Below are 27453 nucleotides of genomic sequence, written 5' to 3'. Positions count from 1 at the left end.
GACATGGTTTGCTTAAAACCAATTGATAGACAACAGGCTTACACTGGTCCTTCCAGCTACTTATGAGGCTGAGGCAGAAGGATCACAAGTTGGAAGCCCACCTTGGTTACAATAATGAACAACTTAGAGAAAACCTGTCTCAAGATTAACAATAACAATAATAATATTATTAACAACAGCAACAATTTAAGAGACATAGCTCAGTAGTATAACACTTACCTGAGACCCAAGCTTAGAAAGAAATAAACAGAGAGAGGAAAGGAAGGAGGGAGGGAGGAAGAGAGGGAAGGAGAAGGAAGGAAGAAAAGATGGAAGAAGGAAGGAAGACAGGCAACTCGGAGAGGGAGAGAGTCAGTCCCTCTTATAGGTAATCCAATCCCTAGAGGCCATCCTTAAGAATATATATGTACAAGCAACACCAAATGGACTCAGTAGATGGTACACACACACACACACACACACACACACACACACACACACACGAGCAAAACACACAATAATTAATAATGATGACAATGACAATGACAATGATGATGATGGTGGTGGTGGTGGTGGTGATGGTGGTGAAAAGAAAAGAAGAGGTCATGCATGTGAAGAGGGCATGGGAGGGGAAGAAGGAGGGATGGAAGTGGTGTAAGTATAATAATCATGTATAAATGTATCAGCAACAAAAACTTTAAGAAAAGAAAGGAGGAAAAGAAAAAGGGAGCATCAAATCTGGCTAGTGCTTTATGAATCTGATTTGCAAACATATGTCCCCAAAACACAGGAGCCTTTCTGTGGGTTTCTACTTAGTGAGCCACCAATAGGATGGCGGACGCTGGGTTAAGAAGTAATACCATCCACTTGGCATTTTCTGCATATGCACCCAAGCAATTCATGTTAATGATGTGAAGGAGCACTTAGCAGACAACTCGAGTTTGCAAATTAGCGGGAGACAAGAGAGAAAGGACTCGGAGCGAGGAGCAAGCCTTATTACCAAATGCACTTTACACGTTCATCTGGTTAAGTGTAGCTTAGGCTCGATGATTTACAATGCTGGTTCCTACTCCGTTTTGTAAGCATAATAAAGTCCCGTAATCTCAGCCTTCCCCACAGCACCCTGCTATTAAATCTTTGTTGAGTAGCGTGATGAGACCCCTCTGGCTCGCAGCCCTCCCCGCCCCCTGAGGGAATTGGCAAGAAATGATAGGGTTTGTGGATTAGGACAATGAAAGGTTCGCTGTGCTTTTCCTTCTGTAAATATATATTTTGATAATCTGTCTTCTGCATCAGAGTCCCAACAGCACTGAAGGGCTGGCTCCCCTCCCTTCCTAGCCTCCAGGAAAACACAGCAAGGCTGAAGCCAAGCAGGTGGCTGCCTTCTATGGCTCCAACTCTAGAGTGGGATTTAAGTTTGCCTTCACCTTTGCCCCTCTTCCTTCAAGCAAGGACCGTATGTAATTTACTTAGCATGCTGGATTACAGACTGAAGAAAAAAAGGCAGTACCACAAGACAAAGGAAGAGAAATCTCATCTACATAGGTGTCACTCTGTCCCTTGCTATCCTTGAAGCTATTTTGTCAAACTCTAAATCAAATCTCTCCTCCTGATACTGTTGACATTCCAAAGCACCCTTAGGATCCAGACCCCTGCATCCTTTCCGCATGATGCCCTGCTGCTGGCTAACTCATGACCTCATGGCCACCTGCAGTGGCTTGGTCCAGGATCTAAAGCCTTCTGATGTGGTGCTACTAGTGTCCACTGAGGCAAACTGCTCCAAGAATCTGCATCACATTTGGGGGCAAAAGTCACCAAAAGGATAGATGTGAAGTCACCAAGAAATCCTGCACCTAAGGGAGCTTAAGGGCCAACGTGAGGATTCTCAGGCCATCTCACAACAGAAGAGCCCAGCCACCCCCAGAAGCCTGTGTGACCTCGATGCCGCAAACCACCAGGCACCTGTTTTGCAAACCAACGAGTCACGTGGCTTCTCTCTTGCCTAAGCCTTCTCTATATTTTAAGCACTGCAACACACCACTCAGAATCCACTCTTCCTTCACACAAGTTACCCATGGAAACCCCTCCAGGCTGTCATCCAGCTGGGCAGGGCCAAGCAGCTAAGCAAAGGCAACATGATTAACGGAAGAGAGTCCACACGGGTCCAAGAATCACTGGAGATTCCTTCCGAGAAGAGGAAAGGGTGAGTGCAGAGGACAGGGGATTTGAGAAGGGACTAGAGGCGAGAAGACACCAACAGGGCTGATAAAGCTAAAAAAAACAAAAAACAAAACAAAACAAAACAAAAAACAAAAAAAAAACAGTGAGAACAATGGAAGGTTTAAGAATCAAACCAAGAGAGAGAAAAAAAAAAAAAAAAAGGAAAAACACTGCCACCCCCTTTAGCTGGGGTTTTAAAAACAGGTGGTGCCCAGAGAGAGGGTTCACTGCAGCAGCTGGAAGACAACGCAGGGGACACTGTCCCTTAACTTCTACTGAAAGACATAAAAAAAAATCACCCTTTTCATTAAAATTCTTCATGTGTCTTGAATCTTCTCCTGAGCAGACCCTCCAGCTAGTGCAAACTTCAACAGGGACACCTTCATCTAATGTGGACTATTTCAATTTCTTCTGCTCTTCCCTCTCTAGCCTTCTACTCTGGCTTTACATCCTTAACTCTGCCCCACCCCCCTAACACCCCCCCCTAACACCCCCCCCAACACACCCCCTCACCCAGTGGTTCTCCACCTTCCGAATGCTGTGAGACCCTTTCATGCAGCTCCTCCTGTTGTGGTGACCACCGACCGTAAAATTATTTTTGTTGCTACTTAATGACTGTAATTTGCTACTTCTACGAATCGTTACAGAAATAACTGTTTGCTGGTGGTCTTAGGCAACCACTGGGATGCACACAAAGTCATCACCACCATCAGCACCACCATGACGACCACCACCATCACCACCATCGTTATTCTTTTCTTCTTTGGTTTTATTTACTCTCTTGGTCTTTCGGTACATAGAAATGAACCCTATTGCCCTTCCCTGACATGATTCAATAAGTCACTTTTGTTCTCTGACCCTCAGTTAAAACACTGTGCTCTATGAGCACAAGGCAGATCCACAATTTCTGAAACCCTTGTACCTAGAGAGAGCAAGCATTTTGTTACTTTTAAAGGAAAAATAGTATCTAACCGCTAAACATTAGCTGTTCTGCACCATACCATGTTCGGCAGATACCATAAACGTCAGCTGAGACAGACCTGGGCCTTTCATTGGTCTTCTGATTCAGGAAGCTGAACTTGAAGAGGTATCAGCCAGGCACTCCGTAAAGGGTGCGTGCTCACTGAGGAGACTGCAGAGTTGACTTTCCAGCATTTAAATCTTAAAATAACTTTAGGATGGGGGTATCACTCAGTGGTGGAGTGCTTGCCAAAAATGCATGATACCCTGATGTGATGATCTTCAACACGACAAGAGTGAAGAATGAACAGATGAGTGAATGAAATGCATCCTGGGTGGGATATACAGCCATTCTCACCCTAGAAAACATTGCTCACTAGCTTTGTATACGCCAGGCAGTGTGCATCTGCAGTTCTGTGCTAATGTAGCACTATTGGCCACGAATGAAAAGCTTCATTTAATGAACTAACCATCCACCTAAAAACAGTGTCATACTGATTATCTGTATTTACTAGGATTCTCAGAAGAATGTGGTAGAACTCGCCTTTAATCCCACCACTCAGAAGGCAGAGGTAAATGTTATGCCTAAGAGTTTGAGGCCAGTCTGGTCTATGTGGTAAGTTATGGACCAGCCAGGGCTGTATAGTAAGATCCTGGATTTTCACAAAACAAAACTATGTTCTATGTTCTAAGGAAAAGAGCTATTAAACAATATCAGTTTAATGTATATGAAAGGGCAACTGTAAGCAAATCCACAAAGAAGAGCAATTAATACCCAAAAGAAAGACAAAATTCACAAGACTGGTAGTGTGAACACTGGCACGGACGATGGGTACTGGATGTCTGGACCAGGGCTGGTAGGAGTAGAAAGAGCAACAAACATCTTGGGAACAAGCTTGGAAGTGTCTCCACAAGCAGGCATAGCCTCCCCCTTCAGCCTCCTCAAGACACAGCACCTCTATTCCTGTGTCATCAACCCAAGCGCCTTGCAACATATGCCCACAGAAGGATAGACGGTCCACGACAACTTAATTCACAATAACAAAAAAGAAAAGGAAAAGTGACCAAGATGTCCAGCAAAAAAGACAATGAAAAATAAATTACAGTATAGCCATATGACAGTAGTATTATTTGAACATGCAGAATACTACTTAACAGTGAAAAACAGAAACAAAACAAAAGAAAAACATACTTTAAAATGGCATAAAAGAGTTTCCTTGGCACACCACACAAAAGACCCAGATGCAAAGAGTCCATAGTGCACCACAGCATACAGTCGTTGCCTAAAGGAATCTGTGGTTAAGGAACTCAAAAGACCCGGAACGTCTGGTAGAGCACTCTTGAGCAAGAAGGATAGAGAGGACTGTAACACAAAAGAACATCTACCTGTGAAATGGATGCAGTACATGAGTGTGTGCATTTCACCAAAATTCATCAAACTAGACACTCATGATATTTTAATTTTATCCTACATAAGTACTGTATTAAGATGTATGCTTACCAACTGCAAAGATATTAAGTTATAGTCGGTTGACATGCTTATCATGGTTACATGAGTCAGCCAGTGTGAGATTACTTAACATGCATTCGAGGCTTAAGCACATGACTCAGTACACTGAGGATGATAGCAGACAACTCCTTATCTCTCCATGAGGCAGTGACCAACAGGGTCAGGAAATAGAAAAGGCAGTGCCTGAGACCTTAGGTTGAGTTGGAGATGTCAATATAAGCACAGGGCTTTTGTTAATGTCCAAGGAAAATACATATAGTTCTGTTTACTTCTGTATGGTTGGGTTATGGACCATATTATGTATATATTACAAATCATATTAGCATATTTGTATATGTCCTAGTTCAGTTAGCTGAGAGCCCAATAGACAGTAATAAGTAGTTCTGAGCACACAACAGTTAACACTTGAGTCCTAAATACCTTGTTTCCTTAAATGAACCCTTATATCACATTACCCTACTGAAAACTAAAAATGCTAACAATCACCAAAATATTGATTGCAGGACATGACTGGACAAGAAAAGAACATGACCCAGAGTTTTTGCTTGTCCAAGAAGCAAAGCAAGTCCCCTAGGCAATGACAGAGACATATTAAACAGACACCAGAGGACATAGTTTGTATTCATGCTCATTGCTAAATCTAAGACAATAAATAAATGAAAACGCTGATAGGCAGCTGGGAATGTAGGCCTATCTAGCAAAAGACCTTGTGAGTCTGATTCTCAACATGCGGAAATAGATGATGGATGGATGGATGGATGGATGGATGGATGGATGGATGGACAGACAGATGATTAATAAAGGGATGGCCATGCATAGAGTGAAATAGATGATGCATGTATATATGGGCAGATGATAGATAATAGACAGACAGATGATTGATATGTACATACGCATAATAAACTATAAATCACTGAACAAAGTAATCCAAAAAGCATTGGTGATGCAAATAAATGAGTAAGAAAATAAATACTAATAAGCCAACAGGTAGCAAAGATTTTGGCATGACAGTGAAGACAGACAGTGATTGAATATTTGTGAAGCTGAGCTATAACAGTTTCTTCTCATGAAGTGTCCTTGCACTGCAAAGGAAGAGGAAACAGTAAGTTACACTGAACGAGACTGGTAGACACCAGGGAGAACAAGGACTCGGTGTTGACATCACTGGAGTGGACTGATACAATTTACTTCCAGGGTGCAATGAGTAAGGATGGTGTGACGTCATACTGTTGGCCTTGCCACACAGAACCTGAATGTGACCATGAGGAAACAGACAAACCCACTCTGATGGAAATCCTACAAAGTCTCCCAGGTGCTCTTCAAAAAGGCCCTTGTCAAAAGCACAAAGAAAGATGGAGAACAAATCCCTGGTCGGAGCAAGCAATTAAATGCTGCATGTGATCCTGTATTCAGGATGAAGCAAACCAGGGAAAGTTATAAAGGACATTATTAGGACACTTGATTGCAATTCAAATATGGATTATAAGTTAGACATTAGTGATAATGAGATGAGTATTCATTTGTTGTTAAATGAATTTTAACTTTCTTGAATCTGGTAACTGCACAGTGGTCAGAAAAATAGATAGGTCCCTAGGAATTACACAAGTTGCATTTCTAGGGGTGTGATATTTTGAGATTATCTTCAAATATTAAGAATATAATGGTAAGCAGTGGAGGAATGAAAGGAGGACACAAATAATACAAAATATAAGCAACTCGTAAGCCAATTAACCATACCGAAGAATTCTCCAAATTACTTTGTAAGTTTTCTGTACACTTGAAATAATATGATAAAAGTTACCCTAAAAATCCAACAAGATTATAAAAAAATGATTGTATTGCTAACACACATCATTCTAGGCAGTGTGGTGGCACATGCCTCTAATCCCCGTTTCCAGGGGTCAGAGGCAGGAGGATCTCTGTGAGTTCCAGGACAGCCAAGGATACAAGTTAGACCAAGTCAAAGAAGAGGCGGGGGGGGGGGTGGAGGATGATTCTAAAAAGGAGGGCTTTTCTGAAAGATTGTACAGCCTAATAAAGCTGCTCACAGCACTCCTCTCTTGAAGAGATGAGCTGCAGTGCACTTTAATAAAGAACTCTGTTTACCTGGATTCCATCCAACACCGCCACAATAATCTGCTCAGGAAACCTTGTTAAAATGAAACACCCATTAAAATCTTACACAAATATAAATATTCTAGGAAAACAGTTGGAGAACAACTTGTCTAATAAATATATTTCCTGACCATTGTTAGTGAAAGGAAGACTGTGCTAGGAAAAAAGAGAGACGGGAGAGAAAATATCCACCCACGGAGATACAGAAGCAGTGGCAACTTCAAATAGTGAGGAAAAGGTGACATGTGGCCACCAGTTAGGAAGAAATCACATAGGCTTTTGGTCATTCAGCTAAGTCCTGCAACACATACAGTACACCTATGCTTGATATCTGGTCACCTTGGCCACCATGAGGGATCAGTTCTTGTTCCCTAGAGGACATGACGAGTCACAGATGCTTAAATCTCTTGTACAAAATGACATAGACCCTCCATTCCCTTGCACACATCCTCCTGTGCACACTAGGTCATCTCTATTACCTTATGCTTTACAATACAAATTTAAGGCAAGCGGTTGTACATATTATGTAGGGAATAAGGACAAGTTAAGAAAAGAATAAAGTCTGCACATGTAAACAAAACATTTTTCAGGTACTTTTGATGAGCAACTGGCTGGATTAAAAGGCACAAAGTCTATGGATAGCAAAGATAACCATAGTCTGAGGGGGAATATATTCTATAAACCAAGTTTCCATTTTATTCAGTCATTACATTGAACACACTGTGGTTCAGCGGAGTGTAACATTTTCCTCTTCCGAGGAACAGCATAGCAGGGATCATGGCAGTCTCAGTGAAGGCCCAGCACTGTGCTGGGCTCAGCAAATGCAAGGATGAAGAAGACACAGCTCCAGCCCTTCGTAAGCCCAAATCTAATGATGGAGATTGGGAGTGAACCCCCTTGGTGAGAACTGTAGGATTCAGGTGTTAGGTGCAGAAGGTTAGGGCCATAGCTCTGCAAATGCACCTACATCAAGCCCTAGGCTTGATACATGTGCTGACTAGTTTTTATGTCAGTTTGACACAGACCAGCATCATCTGGAAAAAGTGAGTCTTGATTGAGGAAATGTCTCCCTGTGAACTGGCCAGAAGGCAAGTCCATTCAGCAGTTTCTTGATTCATGATTGATGAGATAGCCCAGCTCACTGTGGGTGCTATCACCCCTTGAGCAGGTGGTCCTGGGTGCAATAAGAAAACAGGCTGAACTAGGCATGGAGAGCAAGCCAGTAAGCAGCACCCTTCCATGCCCTCTGCATCAGCCTGCCTCCAGGTTCCTGCCTTGATTTCCTGTCCTGAATTCCTGGTTGGTAGACTATAAGCTATTTGATGAAAGAAACCCTTTCCTCCCTAAGTTGCTTTTGGTCATCGTGTTTTATCACAGCAACAGAAAAGTAACTAAGACAATATCCATCACAAAAGAAGTGTTGGAGCTTAACGTGTGGTCATTTAAAAGAACACAAAATGATGCCTGACCTAGAGTGGGGTCAGGGAAGGTTTTTCTGAAGAGATAATGTTTAAGCTAAAACAAGTTAAATGTTAATAATTTTAGAAAAATATTTGAAAGGGTTCTTCTTTTATTTTAGTCATCAAATATTCCCTTTTATTCCTAGCATTTCAGTAAAAAATTATATGCATGTATGTACATATAAATATGTCTATGTGTACATATGTCTATATGTATGTATATGTATTCATATTGCACATAGACTCGCAGTTCAGACATTTAATAACTACAACAATGAAGGTCACCCTACACAGCCATTCTGGAATTTTTACAAAAGTACCTCTAGTCAGGGATGTCTAACCTACCACCCTGAAAACAGTACGCATCCCAGGTTGGCTAAGAATGCAACCCAATATATTTGTAGATAGCCCCACGGTCTCTCCGTGTCATAAGTTGGAACTCCCTAGACTTTCCTAGGATTTCAGCTGTACAGAGTGAAATGATTAGAGGCAAAAAAAAAAAACCACACACACAAAGGAGCAAGCTGGAAGAAAAACCTCAGAGCCATCACTGCGTGAGGAGCGGGGAAGTGAGAAGCCCCATTTACCTGTCAGCTGGCATTGATGGATCTTGTGCTCTGTGATGTCGCTCAGTGACTCGAACACCTGGAGGCAGCTGTCACAGCTGTGCACAGCTTCGTCCTCCAGCTCCTCCCCGTCTTCTGGCCTCTTCTTGCAGTCTACTGCCTCTCCATCTTCAGTCTTGTCTTCAAGTTTACAGTTGGGGTCTGGAAGAAAATCAAGACTGTAAGTATTGGCTTTTAAAGAAAGGTTACTGTAAAGAAGCATTTGATCCTCTCGCTACCAAAACCAGAAACGGGTATTTCCCTGGAATCTGCATAAAGGGCTTGGTCTCCAAATGCAATACTGAAGGATCAAAAGCCGAGTTTTCCTCTCCACTACATAGCCACCCCCTTCAAACAAACCATGCTCACACTTCACTTTATCTTTTCCAACTGCCTTTTGGAAGTTTTTCATTAAAAGAGAAAGATAAATCACTTTAAAAATAAACAGTCTTCAATAAAAAGGAAAAAGAAACTACTTCGAAGAGTGAACCCCTTTCTGCTAAATATATTCTTTCATGGGAAATTACCAGTCTATACAAAAGTCTAGAATCAGCTAAGCTAATTACCATAGGCAAGAAATTGACCTTTGATTACGAGCTGGTCAAAATGCACAGTTACTCCATTATCTGTGTGATACAGCAATCACAAAGCAAGCTCTACCACCCAGCCAAGCATCCTTTCCAAGCACAAATGCGAGCGAAAACAGGTTATTCTGTCTTTGGATTTCCAAACTATAAACTATAAAGAAAAAAACAGAGAAACAAAACAAAGATATAAACACAACCACCTAAGACTGCATTATGCAAACTAAAAACAGTTCTATCTGTATCTCAAGAATGATTCCCAAATGACAGGGTAAGTAGAGATTAAAGCAGATACTGTATGTGCTGAAAAGTTCCATGTATAGATTGTATGTGCTGTCACTTGGTTCACTATAGAAAAGTCTACAATCACCAACACTACACACACACACACACACACACACACACACACACACACACACACGATGGATTGATGAATTATGGATGGATGGATGGATGGATGGATGGATGGATGGATGGATGGATGTGTGTGGGTGTAGATGTTTGTGTATGTAAGTATGTACATACGACAAAGAAGAGAAGTGCCACCCAGAACCCTAATGCCTTTATTCTTCTCTGTAGAAATTTTTAAAAGAGGGGAGGTGTTAGAATAGGAATGGGATGGCTGGTGTGGAGAGAAAGAGGAACAAGAACGACATTAGAAAAAATTAGGATATCATCAATGCTTAATTAGGGTGATATTAATTTCTAACCTTTAGAAAAGTCTTCCACAATCAGATATAAACGATTTCCAATCCAATCAGTATTTCGGATTTTTGTTGTTGATGTTGGTGTTTGTGTTTTAGGGGTATTTTGGGGGGGGGGCTTGTTTGTTTCTTTGTTTGGAGACAAAGTCTTATGTAGCCATAAGACTTAAATTCGCTGTGTAGGTGAGGCTTACCTTGAACTTTCGATCTTTCTGCCTCTACTTCCACAACTCTAGGCTAGGAGACCGGAAGCTCCAGGCCTCTTTTGTGTGCTGCTTGGGATGAAATCCATAGCTTTATACATGTGAGGTAAGCACTCTCCAAACTAAGCCACACTCCCAGCCCAGAGTTTCTGTTTCCTTAAATTCTTGTCTAATCAACAAAAATTATGAATGCATTGTATCCAGGTACCTAAGACATGTATACTACGTTACCTAGAGCCATATTTTCAATATGATTATAATGTTAACTTTAATGTCTATACTATTTTGGATTATTTAAATATGAGACATATATTATCTCACTGGATATTTGAGATGCTACAGCCAAGAATCCACAAGATCAACATTTGCCAACTCTTTCTTAGGAAGTCCATAGATGCTGCCACTGCGCCCTCCTGCAGGTAGGAGGAGCTGCTTGCTAACCTGCAGGTTGCATGCTCCCAGGAAGCCAACTGCATGCCCTTCTATGTCTGGAAGTTGTTTAAAGCCTTCCTTTGAATCTGAAATAAACGTAATATCATCACTCCCCTTCAGGTGATTTCGATAAACCAGAATCGACTTCTATCTCAATGTACAGGTAATCTCACCAGGTCGTGGAAAGAGCAGGTACCCATCTTTAACAGTAGGCCATGATGTGCCTGTTGTTTGTTTGTTCATTTGAAGGAACATAGTATTTAAGTTAAGTTGGTAATTGGGGTTGATTTGACATCTGGGAAATTATTATTCCATTCCCCACCATACTACACATCTCAATACACTGAGCTTTCCATGCATCCTCTCTGGGGGGAGAAATAACAGGATGCTCCCCCCCCCGGCTTGTTCTTTACACAGCCCGACAGCATCTCCAGGTAAGTGCTCAATAAGTTATCTTTCATAATGAGATGGGGGAAGGGGTAGGAGAATGCCTTACAGAAGACAGGGAAAAGGTCCTGTCCTGGTCTTTTGTCTGTAAATGGGAACAGACTAGTTGCCTCCAAATGTAAAAAGCAGCCACACGCCTACGTCCTCCATGACTGACACGTTATGACCCACCGCATTGGCGTTTCCTGCCTTCAAATGTTCCGTCTGGAGTTACAGACTCAACACACTGGTAATGGTCCAGAGAGCTCCCACAGACTGAAGCCAAGTAGGAAAAGACTGCCAACCCAGAGGGCAATTCAGAAAAGGAAATAACTGTCCTGCTTCAGCACAGTGACCCCACTCCAGTAAATGTTTGTTGGGCGCAGGGTGCACAAGTTGAATACTCTTCCTTGTTTAGCCTGAGTTCCCAGTTTCTAGAAAAAAAAACTGACAGCAGCGTTCAGGGAAATGTGGGGGTCGGGTCTGCATTTTGATGTGATGATTTAGATGCTGTGCACCAAGCCTGTGGAGTTGTTTGTTTTTAAATAAGGAGACTGAATACTTGAGGTAATACGCAGAGAGAAAGGATAAAAAGTCACCTTCCTTACCATTCAAAAATATGAGCATCTTACAGAACTCTGCTATCAAACAGGAATGCATGGCGCATCCGCTCTTCAAGGCCAAGGAGGAGTCCCAGCCTGCAATTCCATCGCCACGGCTGGTTATTGGAGTGAGGGTCATTTTAAGACTAATAAAAATGTTTTGCCTGCACTTGTGGGTTTACAGACAGAATCCTTTGGGGACCGAAGTCAGTCAAGCTTATTCACTTGTGCTGCAACTTTAGGATGCATGCTCCAGCCAACTGGCGGATTTGTTTTTAGGTCAACACTTAAGTGGGACCCTCTGGGATGTGGGTTCGATTATAGCCTATGAGGCCTCCGTGTAGGGAGTACCAGACTCTCAGACTCTTTCCTTGTAAGGAGACATTTTTTCCCCAACCTCCTCTCACTCGAGGAATTCTTTCTTGGCCATTCAAAAGATGTGTTTATTTGTGCGAGGGGTTTCCACTCCTCCTGATGCCAGTGGGTGTAGGGAGCATCCAGAAAGCTTGCATTGTCAACCATTTTCTTTCCCACAGGTGGCTACACTTCAGTAATTGCACATGGCCTCAGTGATGGAGTTTTTATAAAGTCCTTTGAGATCCAATCATAAAAAATAATTGTATTACTCTGCTAGTCACTCAAGCCCCTGACTTCAGCCTAAGGGGTTATAAACACAAGACCCATGCCTGTAAGTGTCGCCCTGCCCCCAGCATGCTGCCTGAGGGACATTTGTTCCTCCAACCACACTGTTGCCTATAAACCTTCTCACAGGGCAGGATTTTAAAACAGCCCCCACCATGCCCCCAAAAGGCCCACTCAAAGCTCACTGTACCTCAGGCACCTCTCTCTCCCGCTGCCCCAACATGTGGCATCCATCACAAAAGATCTCACTTGCTGACCAAACTTTGCAGCTCATCTTTTCAAAGGGGGGCTGTGGGGCCTTGGATTTATAGTGTTCTGATCTGAACTAAAGGTTGACTTTTGGAATAGAGGCACAACTGTTATTACTACAATAACTGGCAGCATTCTGTTTCCAGTTTTGTTAACATTACCTACAAATGAGGATTTGAAAGAGGCATGATTTTCCTCTCATTATGGTCTCTGGCAGGTAGTTCTTTCTTCCTCCTCTTCTCAAAGACTGTTATTGCTTCAACTTGGTTTAATAAAATTACAACTTTGGGGAAAATGAAAAATTGCCCTGGCTTAAAAGTGTTGGAGGCAATAAAGGCATGGACTTCAATTAATTTCAAGTGTGGGATCAGTTTAAGGCCAACCAGAAGAAATTCTATTCTGTCCATGTAAAAATGAGGTTTCACCACATTTACTTTTTTATAACCGATATAAAAGTCAAGTAAAAGTAATGAATGCCTAAAAGCCATCTCGGCAGACTGGCAGGGACTATCGGAATGCTTGAAACTCATCTTACATATTTCTCTCTTTGCAATGAGGATGCCACGCCTGATCAAAGCTAAAATGTCAAACGACTAAGAAAACAGCCCACTTTCCAAGCCATTCTGTTGCCTAGAAATGGACCTCCGTCCAAGCCACTTTTGCATGGAAAAGCACCAGCAACAGAAAGAAAAAATGAAGAGATCATGTGGTTATAATTATTACCAGGCAAGGAATATTTCTGCAGCTCAGTGATGAAGTAAAACTCTGTCGCTCCCGTCTCCCAATAGTGTCCATCGCAAAACAACTGCCTCATTAAATCTCTGCAGTAAGATTAATATGCCGTAGCTGCACTACATTTATAACTTGCTACTCTATAAAAAGCACATTTAATGGTAAGAGCCAGAGCCGAGATACAAAGTATTACTATAAAAACTTCTGGCAGCGACAAAGAGCACAGGCCACGGTTCTCCTTGCGGGAGATATGAACAAGGCTTTCCCTGGCCGATTCCACGCACGAGGCCCTACCTTAAAAACCAGACTTGGTTTTTTTATGAGAGTGGCAGAAACACAAGCTTCTAGTGATGCCATAAATAGGAAGGCAGGAAGCTTACTTAGCAACGGAGACTGGTGAGACATGAATGAATCTAAAGCCTCACACGTGTGCACAGGCACAGACTTCAAACTGGACCGTTTCCCACCAGTTTGTCCTCTTGGGCATAGCAAGCTTCTCACCAAATGAAACCATAGTGTGCAGTGCTCAGTCTTAACCAAGGCAGTGGCAGTGAGTTCAGGACACAATCAACTCAAAAAAAAAAAAAATAATACACACCCCATCGCCACGACCACAACCATGGGGAACCAAATTAATTAAAACTATAAAAACTAAATATACCCCCAAAATGCTGTTCCAAATACTACAGTATAGTGGGATAGTAAAGATGTAAGGGCTTGCTCCATTGCAAAGTATGTAAGGAGGGGTCAGCAAGGTGACTCAGCAGGTAAAGGTCCTTGCCACAAAAGCTGATGACCTTGGATCATGTGGTAGATGCATGTTATAGCACACAAAATTACACACACACACACACACATAAATGCACTCACACAAAAATCATCACACTAAATAAATAGTATAATGAAATTTTTAATGTAAAAAAAGAAAGTAAGGTTATACTCTACAAAGACTGAGCATTGAAATCCCATGTCCTGGGGCTGGAGAGATGGCTCAGAGGGTAAGAGCACTGGCTGCTCTTCCAAAGGTCCTAAGTTCAATTCCCAGCAACCACATGGTGGCTCTTAACCATCTGTAATGAGATCTGACGCCCTCTGTACATGCAGACAGAACATTTTATGCATAATAAATAAATAAATCTTTAAAAATAAAAATAAAAAAAATCCCATGTCCTAACTGGCAAGTCATACAAACACATTTCATACGAATACCTTTCACAAATCACTGCAAAGGATGACCAAACACCTCAGATTAACAACCATCTGTGTCAAATGATAATTAATGATGTAATTTTATATTTAAAGTTTATATGGGGGCTGGGGAGATGGGTTAATGAGTAAACGCACTTGTAGTGAAAGCAAAGGGATCTGAGTTCTAATCCCCAGAACCCACTGAAAACCCAGATGCACCCTGAAAGCGACTCTGACACCAGCACACTCCCACGGGGAGACAGAGGTAGGCACGGAAGTGAACTAGTCTCCGAAGCTCTTGAGGCTAGCCTGGCGTTAACAATAGAACTACAACCAAGGCCCGGTGTTGCAAACAAGGTCAGAAATGAGGAATGACACTTGAGGTTGACCTCTGACCTCCATACATGTACTTGGTCCTACACACACACACACACACACACACACACACACACACACACACACGTGTTAATAAACACATGATCACAGAACTGTATGGACACAATACAGTGTACACACACTCACACAAAAATACAAATAAATACATAAATAAATAAAATGAAGCACAATCTACAAATAACTAGTTATCTATGTCTGCTGACGGATTTAGAAGCCTGAGCAGAAACACAGACAGTATCTGTTTAAAGCGAACTGTATCAGAAAGTATTATTTCCACGTCTCTCTCCAAAGCATGTTCACTAAGTTTTCTTTAACAAGAAGCAGAAAACCTTCCTGGTGGTCAAACACTAAATGGCAGTATCATTATTTTGTGATTTCTGGGCTCTAAATATGAATTCTAACTTGAAATCCCCTAAGATAAAAACAGAGTTGGGGAAAATAAATTATACACTGTTTTACAGTGGCAAGGAAGCCTTAATGAAGGCATGTAAGACGCCAGACTGGGCAGCCAGCCGTCATCCACACACTTGCCTGCTGGCAGCTGTCTCATTTTTTAGTCTGTCAAGTCAAGATAAACAAACAAATAAGCAGAACAAAACAACAACAGAAGTAGTCAGCTGGGGCGGGGCGGGGGGGGGGCAGGAGGGAGCGACTAGACTCAAGCACCCTGAATTTGTGGCCTTGCCTCCACTTGAAGAGACAAGAGACAGAGATCTCATGTGCTACAAGCTATGTACTTGCAGGTCCACACAGCTCATGTGGTCAAGGTTGGGACTACTTTCTTGGGGCTGGAGACAGCTCATCAGTCAAGACCATGGACTGCTCTCCCAGAGGACCAGAGTTTAGTTCCTAGCTCACAAAATGGGCAGCTAACAACTGCCTGTGGCTCCAGCTCTAAGGAGTCTGGGACTCAATTCTGACCTACACAGGTACCGACACTCACATTCACATTAGCCACACACTGACTCACACACATACACAATATTTAAAATAAAATAAATATTTAAAAAATATATATTATACTCATCAGCATAGTGATATGGTGCATACCCATAATCTCAGTGCTGGAGGCCAAGACAGGAGGGTGACAAGTTGGAGATGAGCCTGGGCTACATAGCAAGACCTCGTCTCAAAAAAAAAAAATCAATTTCCCTCTTTTCTGTCACATTTACTTTCTACTGGAAGATATGATGTTGTTTTCTAGAAGGAAGGGGGAAACCGCTTTCATCTACTCATTCCCTTTGGCCTACAAATCCTTTCAGAGAGCAAGTTACCTCCGCATTGCATTGCAGCAAACCGCTGCTGAGAGTTGAAATGTCTGTGGTTTGCTTGACTGTTCTGGAGTCTGTCGGGCTCCTTGAAGACCAAAGAGGAGCATCACAGTAGCACCCCTCTTAGGAAAACTGGGCAAGCCTGAGTTTATCTCCTCTCTCCATCCAGTCCACAGGATGATCCTGTACAGGATGCCCAATGTGGGGAAATAAGCCTTGGAAGAAGTTTTTAAAAATACAAGCACATACAGCTTGAAACAGCTGGAAAGCTCCAACTCCAACCAGACAGCCCTGAATTCCCTTCCTCCGTTCTGTTGTTCATCGTTTAATCAAAGGACCTAGTGAAGGAAAGCGATGTCAACACCCTGACATTCAAATAACAGAAGTTACAAATGTTGCCCAACTTGATGCTCATCTACATCAGAGTAAATCGCTATGCCCTGTCTGAGTGCCTCAGCATGCAGACATTTCCTGGGCAGCTCAGTTAAGGACCCTGGGGCTCAAAACCTAAGGTGAGGCTGTTCCTGTCTGTCCCCAGAGAGCTTATCCTGTCCCACCATTGCCAAGGTGGGTGGTCAGGCACGGTTTCAGATGTTTGGCGACTCCAGTTTCAGCGCTCGGGAATGGCCAGGAGCAGGCTGAGGGAGGTACAAATGTTTCCTAGGGCCTTGGGTCCCTTGGTCCATTTACCCAACACTGCCATCTGAAATAATTGTCCTGTGTCACGGTAAGATGAACACAGCAAACTCATCCAGGGAGAGAGAAAAAGGGATAACTCAGTGAGGTCAGAAGGGAGGGCAAGACGCAATGAAACAGGGACAGGCACGTTTTACCCAATACTGAACATCTTCTCAAGTACAAATAACAAACAAAGAAAACAACAACGAAAACTCCAATTCCCAAACCAAGGACGCATGCTGCCTTCAAGAAAATCCATGTCCTCCTGCAGCAGTCAAGCCAGGGCACCAGCAGAGCACAGCAAAGGGAGTGTGGCTGGGAGTGAGGCTACAGACATGAGGTTTCCACGCAAACCTCAGTCCCAGAAGCGAGTCGAGATGGGTGAGGTTTCTAAGCAGGGGCATGATGGAGCCCACTTAGAAAGATGTTGCACTGATCAGAGAGAGAGAGAGTGTGTCTGCTAGCAAAGCACAGATCAGCAAAGAGGGAACCACCGCAATGCTACAGCATGAACAAGAGACGAGAAAGAGGATACACACCAAGTCCGGAGCTGAAAGCAACAAGAGCTAGGAGCTTGGTGGGTGACGACAGTGGACAGTGGGGAGCAGGTAAACACTTGGGAAGCCATTCCTTGGGAGCAAGCAGAATCAGGCTAAGAACTCACTCTTCTAAACTGGTCTTGCATGCCCATATTTTATTCTCGAAATCCTCTTCCTCTACATACCTAAGTGACAGCAAACAAACACCAAAGGCAACAGAACAGAGAGAGGGCCACACCAAATAACTGTCTGTCGGCTTGTTTGGGGGTTGGGTTTTTTTTGTTTTGTTTTGTTTTGTTTTTGATTTTTGAGTCAGGTTTTCTCTGTGTAGCCTTGGCTGTCTTGGACTCACTTTGTAGACCAGACTGGCCTGGAACTCACAGAGGTCCCTGAGTGCTGGGATTACCAGCATGTGCCACCGCACCCTGCTCCAGATAACTTTTTAGCCAAGTACAAAATACTTCATGCCCTCAGAAGTCTTTAGTGGGATGTTTTACTTTTTTCTTTCTATTTTAAACATGCACAAGGGCAATGAAAGAAAATATAAGGTTTAACTGAAAACAAAAATGGATGTTGAATCTAGTATTTCCCTTATTCTGGTTTTTTAAAAACACCATTAAATGTTCATTTAAATAGATAAAATAACATGATTCTATATGAAGTTCACAATTTTTCCCACTAGTAGAAAACCGTACATGAGGGCTGGGGATGAAGCTAAGTTGGTAAAGCGCTTCGCTACCATGCAGGTAACACTGGTCAGAGCTGCAGCACCCCATGTACCCGGGTGGTGGCACCCAACACTTAGGAGCTTGGAAGCAAGAGTCTCAGGAATTCCAAGTCACCCTTGCCTATACAAGGAGATAGAAGGTAGCCTGTGACATAGGAGAAGGTCTTGTCTGAAAAAAATGCGATAAAGTTTTTAAAATCTCTATACAAAAGGCACATCATCAGCCCTAGGTGGTGTGATACAGATCGCTGTCCCCAGCAGGATGAGCAGGGCTAGCCCTATGACGTTTGAAGTTTCAAAAACACTCTGTAAGTGAAGCAAACTCAAATTCCCTGAGAAAAGAAAATGCCATGTAACTCTGTGAAATGTTCTTTACAGGCACGCATAGACCTGTAGACGAAAATCCAAGAACCCACCAAGAGCGATGACAAGCATGTAAGCGAGACAGATGGAAAGCTCAGATCCACACGGCCTCACAAGGAAACCATTTTCTAAATGAAGGTTTTACAAGTGAAAAATCTTTTCTCTTGATCTGAGGTTACTCTGTCTTGGGGTATTTTTTCCTGTTTTTCTTTGTGATTAGCAGCAGGTTGTTGTAGTTTGTTTGTTTTATATTTGGTTTGTTTGGGGGGGGGGTGCTTTGCCCTTCTTTGTTTCTGTGTGGATTCTCCTTCCCAGCAGACTCCACTGTCCGGCCTACCTGATGTCTTCCCACTCAGCCCGGCACATTAGACTCCTATGCAAATCAAACCAAACCAATAACCAGATCACATTCCTGTCTTAAGCCAAGACCTATTTCTTCATTGCTACAGGAGAATTTATTACATAGGGATATTTTCAATAGTCAGGTATTCTGGTAGGAATTTCTCTACAGCAAAGTAATTTTTAAAAGCAGAAAATTCAGTGCGGAGGGAAATTAGTGACTGCAAAATATGTGTGTATAGTCTTTAAGACGTAACCACAACGTCTGTGAACTAAATACTGTCTCTTGAAACAGCCACAGTCATAAACAAAATCTGTTTAGGAAGTAGAATTTAGACACAAGGATTTGGGGGAAGACAGTAGCTATTTCCAATTTATCCCAGGCCTCAGCTACAGGACATGGCGTTACATCCAGCCGTGAAGAATCTGGGGCAAAATGTCCCCAGTGGACACATGGTACCTACAGCTGATTCTCCCAATAGCCACTGCAGAAATTATCAGTCGAATGGCCATATTTCCAACCAAGATATTTACACTATCTCAATGATTACTGAACCACTAGCTTAGGAGAGAAATGTTTTTAAAGGCAGCATTGGCTTCTGCGGCACAGGCTTGCACACCAGAGCAGTCCTCTCCTTCACACGCCGAGAAGAAGCTAAGCTTTGGAGCTCAGCTTTACAAAAATCAACCCAGTACTATCACTCTTCATTCATAGCTTTTCCTTATTTGTTTTGTTTTAGAACTTTGAATGTTCCTCTTCTAAATACAACGCCACACACACCTGAAAGGCGGGGACAAATGGATTTGTGTACAGATTGTCAGGATAAGAAATTTGGACATTCAGTATTCAGTTAAGAACAGACCCATTCCAACCTGGAACATGGGAAGTCTTGTCTTTCCTTTTCCCCTTCAGCACAGCTCTCTAACAAGCTGTGTCCACAGTGGAAAGCGAAGCAGAGCAGCTGGGCAGGTGGGTTAGGTGGTCAGGCGCCTGCCTTGCGAGGACCTGAGTTCGGTCCCCAGAACCAGAGGTAAATGGAAGCACACACTTGTAATCCCAGACACTCAGCACAACCAAGGGGCAAGCAAGCTCGAGGCCAAGAGAGACGCGGTCTCAAAAAGAGAGTGGGCAGCGCTCTTTAGAAACAACACCCAACGTTATCCTCTGGCCTCACATGCGCAGGCAAGCACACGAGTGTGGACACACATGCGCACGCGCACACATGCACTAAATAAATTAATAACACAGAAAATTACTCTTCAGGAAATAAAAAACAGCTACTTCTTTTTCCTTTCTCATCCTTACACACAAGTAGCAACCTCTCATTTGTAAGTGGTCTTGTTTAGAGAAATAAGAAGAGTCTAAACAAATGTCTTGATAGCACAACGACTCAATGAAAGAAAAAGAAAAACTATAAAGTGAGAAATATGTGTAAGCAATATAAGATCTGAGCAAAACAAAAGGTTGTAGTTTGTGACTTACAAGGTTTGTCACTGATAGAACACTGATGTTTTAATGGGGAAAACTAAGCTGTTTTGTCTTCTTCTAGTTGGATTATTAAATGTGAAAATGGAACAAACCCAGAATGTCTAAGTTTCCTTTAACCTGATGTAAAGCAAGAAAAGGCACACAACCAAAAATAAACTACAAAAATAGATTATCATTGATCTGCTATCATTTCTACGGCTCGTTCCTTGAGGAACTGGAAACAAAGGAAATTAAACAGCATCATTTAAACTTTCTAACTGCACTTTTGATTTCCTAGAACACAAATAATTCCTTGAATTTACTAATAAATTGTAGTTTCATTTTAATGCAACTTCTCCCCACACAAAAAGACCATTAAAATTCTTTTTTTTCCTACAAAATTGACAACCTTGCCAAATGTACATTCAATCTGCATGTATCTGCAGAGCAGTAATAAAGATACTAGGTCCATTTGCATAATCAATACACAATTTACAGAGCTGCCTAGCAGAACCAAAAGAGAATGTGGACACTATTATCTTGGCTCCTATAAATGAATAGTTGTTTGTGGAAACATGATCCCATTTACACTGTCTCAATCTTGGCTTATCAAGAGACTGTAATCATATATTAAGTGTTTTTACAGTACGCATGACACATAAATGTATTTCCAAGCGGTAGCACAGACCTATAATCCTAGCACTTAGGAAGTAGGGCAGGGGGATCAGGAATTCCAGGCTAGCCTGGGCTATACAGTGTGTTTGAAACCTGTTCCAGGTACATGAGACCCCATTTAAAAATAAATAAATAAATAAATAAGGGGTTTAGCACTTAAGAGCATGTACTGCTTTTACAAAAAGACTCACATTTGGTTCCCAGCACCCATGTTAATCAACTCACAACTGCCAGTTTCGCCAGTTCCAGGGGTCAGATGCCCTTTTCTGGCCTTAGCTGGCACCTGAACTCACACATACACACAGACACACACCTACACACACACAGATACACATCTACACACAAACACACACAGATATGCACCTAGACAGGGACCCACATGCACATATACACACAGAAACACACAGACCACATAGACACAGATACACACCTACACAGAGAGACACACACACACAGAGATACATACTCACACATACACAGAGAGAGAGACACACACAGAGAAACATACCTACACATGCACAGAGACACACACAGAAACATACCTATACAAGAGACACACATGCACACACACACACACATATATACACATCTACCTACAGAGACCCACACACATCACACACACACACACACACACACACACACATATATATATACATGCACACAGCACACACATAGATACACACATACCTACACACACACATATGCACATATCTACACAGAGATACATGCCTACAGACAGACAGACAGACAGACACCTACACAGAGAGACATACCCACAGATGCATACTTACACATACAGAGAAAAAGAAAGACACATACAGATAAACACATACACACACAGGGACATATACCTATGCACACACAGGGACACACACCTACACACAAAGAGACACATACATATAAGGCACGCACATACAGACAGACACATACAGAGAGACACACATACACAGTCACTCTCTTTCTCGATCTCTCTCTGTGAGGCTCCTTGACCTCTGGCAGGAACCATGTCTGCTGATATCTCACCACAGTGGAGATCAGAACATACTCTCCAAGCCTCTGTGACTTGCCACCTCTGCTGCCAGAGTCATTAGGAACTTTTCTCAGAAGCCTTTAGTGACACAGCTAGAGATCTGTCAAGTTTCCTAGCAAGGCTCTCCCAGGTGTCAGTGACTAATATCAAATCAAGCTGTTTTCTTGGAGAAGTCACATTCCTTTGGAAGTGGAGTGGGGGTATCGCAAATCAAGAAGTGACAAGAGAGGCATAGACTTGGTGGCAGAGTTCCACCTCTTGGGTTTGCAGGTGGCGGAGCCTGGATTATTTTGAATGCCAGCGCAATTCTAACGAGGAGTCCTAGGGCTTTAGCCTGGTAAATGGAGGCCCAGTCGCCTAGTCTTTCTTTCCTGACCTATGACAGGGGCGCAATGACACCAGACCAAGGGTTCACTTAAGGTCAATGTCTCTAGAAACAAACTCATGCTCAGTGTCCACAGGCAAAGCCTGTATGTGGTGAGCAGGGCAATTCCATCTCTATGGCCACCACCTACTATGGACAACAGTTACTAAGACCCAATGGAAATGTTCACTTTCTCTTATACTTTCTCCAGAAGGGAAAATACCTCCTTCTCCACACAAGGAAAGGCAGCAACCACAAAACCACATGTGTCATCTCATCCCCAAAAGATTGTACAGAAGAAAGAAACGTAAAGAAGAAAACAAAAGAATCACAGGACATCGCTTCCGTTTCCAGGGACATCGTCCAGAAAACACTGTGATGGCCAACTGCAGATTTGCCAGAACGCAGACACCCGTTGCGCAGCTCACCTGATTCAGCTAGTCTAGGGCTACGCCTACCATTTTACTGGCAGGAAAACTGAGGCATAGCCAGTTTCTATGGGTGGGATTCCATCGTGGATTCTAAGTGTGAAGTCCCTTGTGTCACCTCACTGTGACGTGATGACTAGGCACAGGGGATAGAAGCTGAGGCACTGACAAGCTAAACCAAGATGAAACAAAGTGATGCTCATAAGGCTGTGGCTTTGTACGAATCTAGCATGAAAGCCAGAGAGGTGACTCGGCACTTATGGATGCTTCTTGCTCTTGCAGAGGACCCAGGCTGTGTTCTGGTATGGTGGCTCACAACTCTCCTTACTACCTGCAACAACACCAGGACCATATGTAACCCACATACATAAAGAAAAGGACATCTTTAGTCATCAGAGAAATGCAAATCAAAATGACTCTGAGATTCCATCTTACACCCAAGATCAAAAGCCCAAGTGATAGCACATGCTGGCAAGGATGTGGAGAAAGGGGAACACTCCTTCATTGCTGGTGGGAATGCAAACTTGTAGAACCACTTTGGAAATCTATCTTGTGCTATCTCAGAAAACTGGGAACAGGGCTTCCTCAAGACCCAGCTATTCCACTCCTTGGAATATACCCAGAAGATGCTCCACCACACAACAAGGACATATGTTCAACCATGTTCATAGCGGCCTTATTCATAATAGCCAGAACCTGGAAACAGCCTAAGTGTCCCTCAGTAGAAGAATGGATAAAGAAACTGGTACATTTACACTATGGAATACTACTCAGCTATTAAAAACAAGGAAATCCTGAAATTTGTTGACAAATGGATGGAAGTAGAAATGATCATACTAAGCGAGTTAATCCAGAAGCAGAAAGACTCAAATGGTATATACTCACTTATAATTTGGGCACTCGCCCAAGAGGCATGTCCCATGAAAGTCTTCAGTTACCAGGAGATTGGGATAGTTGTGAGGGCATCCTAATGGGACTCTAGGTGAGAGAAGTATGGGAGAATGGGGAAATAGAAGGATCCAGAGGGTCCTAGAAACCTACAAGAAGAACATCGTGACAGGCGGATCTGGACCCAGGGGGTCTGCTCAAACTACTGCACCAACCAAGGACAAAACGTGCAGTAAACATCAAACCCCTACTCAGATCTAGCCAATGGACAGGACACTCTCCACAGTTGAGTGGAGAGTCACAAACTCTGGTGGCCCATATTTGACCACTTCCCCTTGGTGGGGAGGCCTGGTGGCACTCAGAGAAAGGATAGCCGACTGACTACCACCATGAGACTTGATAGCCTAGGATCATATAGTGGGGGAGGAGGAATAGGGTGACAGAGGGATGGAGGAAGGATTGGGAGGATACAAAAGATGGGATAACAATTAAGATGTAATATGAATAAATTACCTAAATTAAAAAAAAAAAGAAACTCACTACATAGCTGAGGATGACCTTGAACTTCTAACCCTCCAGCTTCTACATGATAAATGCTATGCATTGCAGAAGAATACCACCACACCCATTATATTGTGGGTAACACAGGTCCTTGTCTGTGTTAAGTGAGTGCTCTATCAATTAAACTGTATCATTGGCCTGAAAAAAGAAAGAAAGAAAGAAAGAAAGAAAGAAAGAAAGAAAGAAAGAAAAGAAACATGGAAGATCAGAGCACAGTGTCACACACCTGTAATTGCAACATTGGGGAGGTAGAGGCAGAAGACGGGCGTTCCAGTTAATCCTTAGCCACCTAGAGACCTACACAGGCTGCATGAGACTACATGGGCATCATGAGAAGTGTCTCTCACAGAAGAAGAGACAGAGTCATAAGAGGGGGTGCGGGGGTGGGGAGAGAAGCAGTAAGAGGGGTGGGGGAAAGGGAGGGGGAGGGGAGGATCTAGGGCAGTGAGAAGTCACAGCTCCTTCAACCCAGAGTGTGTAGGGTCCTGGAAGGAAAGTTCTAGAATAAAAACCAAGACTGAGGGCATTTCTTGCTGACCTGTCTCAGAATCACAGCATTACTACAAACATGACATTTCAGCTGTGGGTCTGGAGGTTGATGGGATGGATCCCGGAGAGACCCCGTCTGTGTCCCCTCTCACACCCTTCTGATGCAGTGCACAGCACTGTCCCTGGCATCACTCCTAACAAGACAGCCAGCCCCGCTATAGCTGACCTTTAGGAAAACTAAACTACCACTCTTTATAAAGTATGTTCTAAAATATAAAATAGTTCCACGGTGGAATGTCCTCTGTCACTTACTGTCACTGCAGGGTATTCCACTCATTAAAAGTGGCCTCTCACAATCCTCTGGGCCCACCCCACTCTGATTTCTATTCCTCCTTCTCTCACTGCATTTAGCATGAAGGTTGACAGAAGAAAGATAACTGAACACTTGAAAGTCATCTGATTGGAAATAGTAAGGCATCAGACTTTGTATAAGAAGCCAACTTTAGGACAGTCATTTATACAAAGAGAAAGGGAGGACAGTGTCCACCAAGGAGTGTTCCTAGACAAATGGATGTCGCGGTCAGGCAGCAGCCACTCACAGGCCTGGTCTCTGAGGACCAACAGAACAGCCAGAGGTAGCAAGCAAGTCACTACTGCCCAGGAGGATGGACCTGGCAGTGACTTTATGAAGTAAGGAAGACAGGAGGGCTGGTCACTGAGCAAACATGGAAGCTGAGGGCAATGTGACAAAGCAAACAGGAAAATGGCTTATGAGAGAGAAAGTTTCATAAAAGCCTGCCACAAAAGAAGATTTAAAATAAAAGAAATGCAGAGGCAGAGCTAGGCAGCCAGACAGCAGTGTTTAACAGTCCCTCAGCCTCCTGCAACCTTCACTCCACACAGGCAACGTAAGCCATCCTGGGCCTAAGGAAATACGCTAGAACAAACTCATCGACGACAGAGGTGATGGAAGACGCCACCCTCACATTCAGATACCTCCTTGGTGAGGCCAGCCCCAGGCTGACCTTCCTAGTTAAAGAGTACAGGCCAATCTATGAGCAAACCTTGTAATGATAGGTGAATTATATTTCTAGTCCTTCTCTAAAGAACAGTTACATCCTCTTTGGAAAAATTAGTATTGAGCCTTTTGCAAAGTGCTCACACTGGCTTGCAAAAAAGACGGCAGGCGATGGGGGGCGGCTCTGTGCTTAATTGTTTACACTTGATGTCTCCATTATTTGCAGGTATTTTTTTTTCCTTCAGAATTCTCTCTACATTGGCAATGCGGAGATGGAACTTGGACTCCATTGCTGCGTTAGCTCGTGTCCGGGTGTTAGCCTTGGTATGCTGAAGGACCCGTATGTGAGCCCCTATCTTCTCCCAGACACCTCACCTGTGAGCAGGATCAGAGCGATTCTTTAAGCCAAGCTTGATGCTCCAGGTTTGTAATCCCTGTACCAGAAAGGCAGAGACAGAGGACTGTGAGATCAAGGCTAGCCTGGGCTACACAACGAGAGGAAGAAATTCGGAGAGGGAAGGGAGGGACATAACTTAACAGTACTTCAAAACCAATCTCATTAGAATTCAGAAATCTAACTGAATTCTATGTCTTGCCTGGTACATTTCTCATCTTGTTGAGCCTCTATTTCATTTCTAGAAATACTCTGGGTGCTGAGGAGCTAGTAGGATGGGGCATAGGGCAGAGGAAACACTGCAAGCACTACAATGGAGGGATTGGGAGAAAACTAACACTAGCAAACACCTCTCTATCTTAAACAGGAAAAGTACCACCAAACCAAGTATGAAAGTTCTAGCTCCAACATGGAAAAAGAAAGATTTGAAGCACAAAGTCAAAAGACGAAATAGAAGAGATATTTTTAAGAAATAGTCCAAGGACCACTTTTCTTGGTGATAAGAAAGGCTTTTCAAACTGAAAGATCAGAGAACTCAGAAGATAAAAAGGCCACTGTCAGAAAAATAAAAATAAAAATAAATGGTCAAGCCACCTCCTAGCTACAGTGTTTCTAATTAAAGTGTCATAAGCAACACTTTGTCCACAAGTTCTGTTAGGAAAATCAAAAGACTGAATCACAGGCACTCTCTATCCCCACGGCTAATTACCACCAGCACTGGTTTTAGTCCTGAAAAATGTTAAACATACACATTCCCTTTAACTAGTACTTCATATACACATTCCCTTTAACTAGTACTTCATATACACATTCCCTTTAACTAGTACTTCACATACACATTCTCTTTAACTAGTACTTCACATACACATTCCCTTTAACTAGTACTTCACATACACATTCCCTTTAACTAGTACTTCACATACACATTCCCTTTAACTAGTACTTCACATACACATTCCCTTTAACTAGTACTTCACATACACATTCCCTTTAACTAGGACTTCACATGCACATTCCCTTTAACTAGTACTTCATATACACATTCCCTTTAACTAGTACTTCACATACACATTCCCTTTAACTAGTACCTCACATACACATTCCCTTTAACTAGTACTTCACATACACAGTCCCTTTAACTAGTACTTCACATATACATTCCCTTTAACTAGTACTTCACATACACATTCCCTTTAACTAGTACCTCACATACA

General features: G+C 42.8%; 1 protein-coding gene across 3 annotated transcripts in view; it reads right to left on the bottom strand.

The window, feature by feature from the left end:
* ZNF521 (zinc finger protein 521) overlaps positions 1-27453 on the bottom strand; it is a 289791-nt gene that overhangs the window by 246457 nt on the left and 15881 nt on the right. For all 3 annotated transcript variants that reach the window (XM_084779755.1, XM_084779753.1, XM_084779754.1), the window contains one exon: positions 8832-9011. Coding sequence is in view for 2 of the 3 variants with exons in the window: in XM_084779753.1 (XP_084635879.1) it covers positions 8832-9011 (180 nt within the window). In the remaining variant the exon portion in view is untranslated. The remainder of the gene's footprint in view (positions 1-8831; positions 9012-27453) is intronic.

This window comes from Acomys minous (assembly GCF_964271855.1).
Source record: "Acomys minous genome assembly, chromosome: 4".
NCBI lineage: Eukaryota > Metazoa > Chordata > Mammalia > Rodentia > Muridae > Acomys > Acomys minous.
Note: the sequence above shows the minus strand (reverse complement) of the source record. Positions and strands in the feature narration are given on the sequence as shown.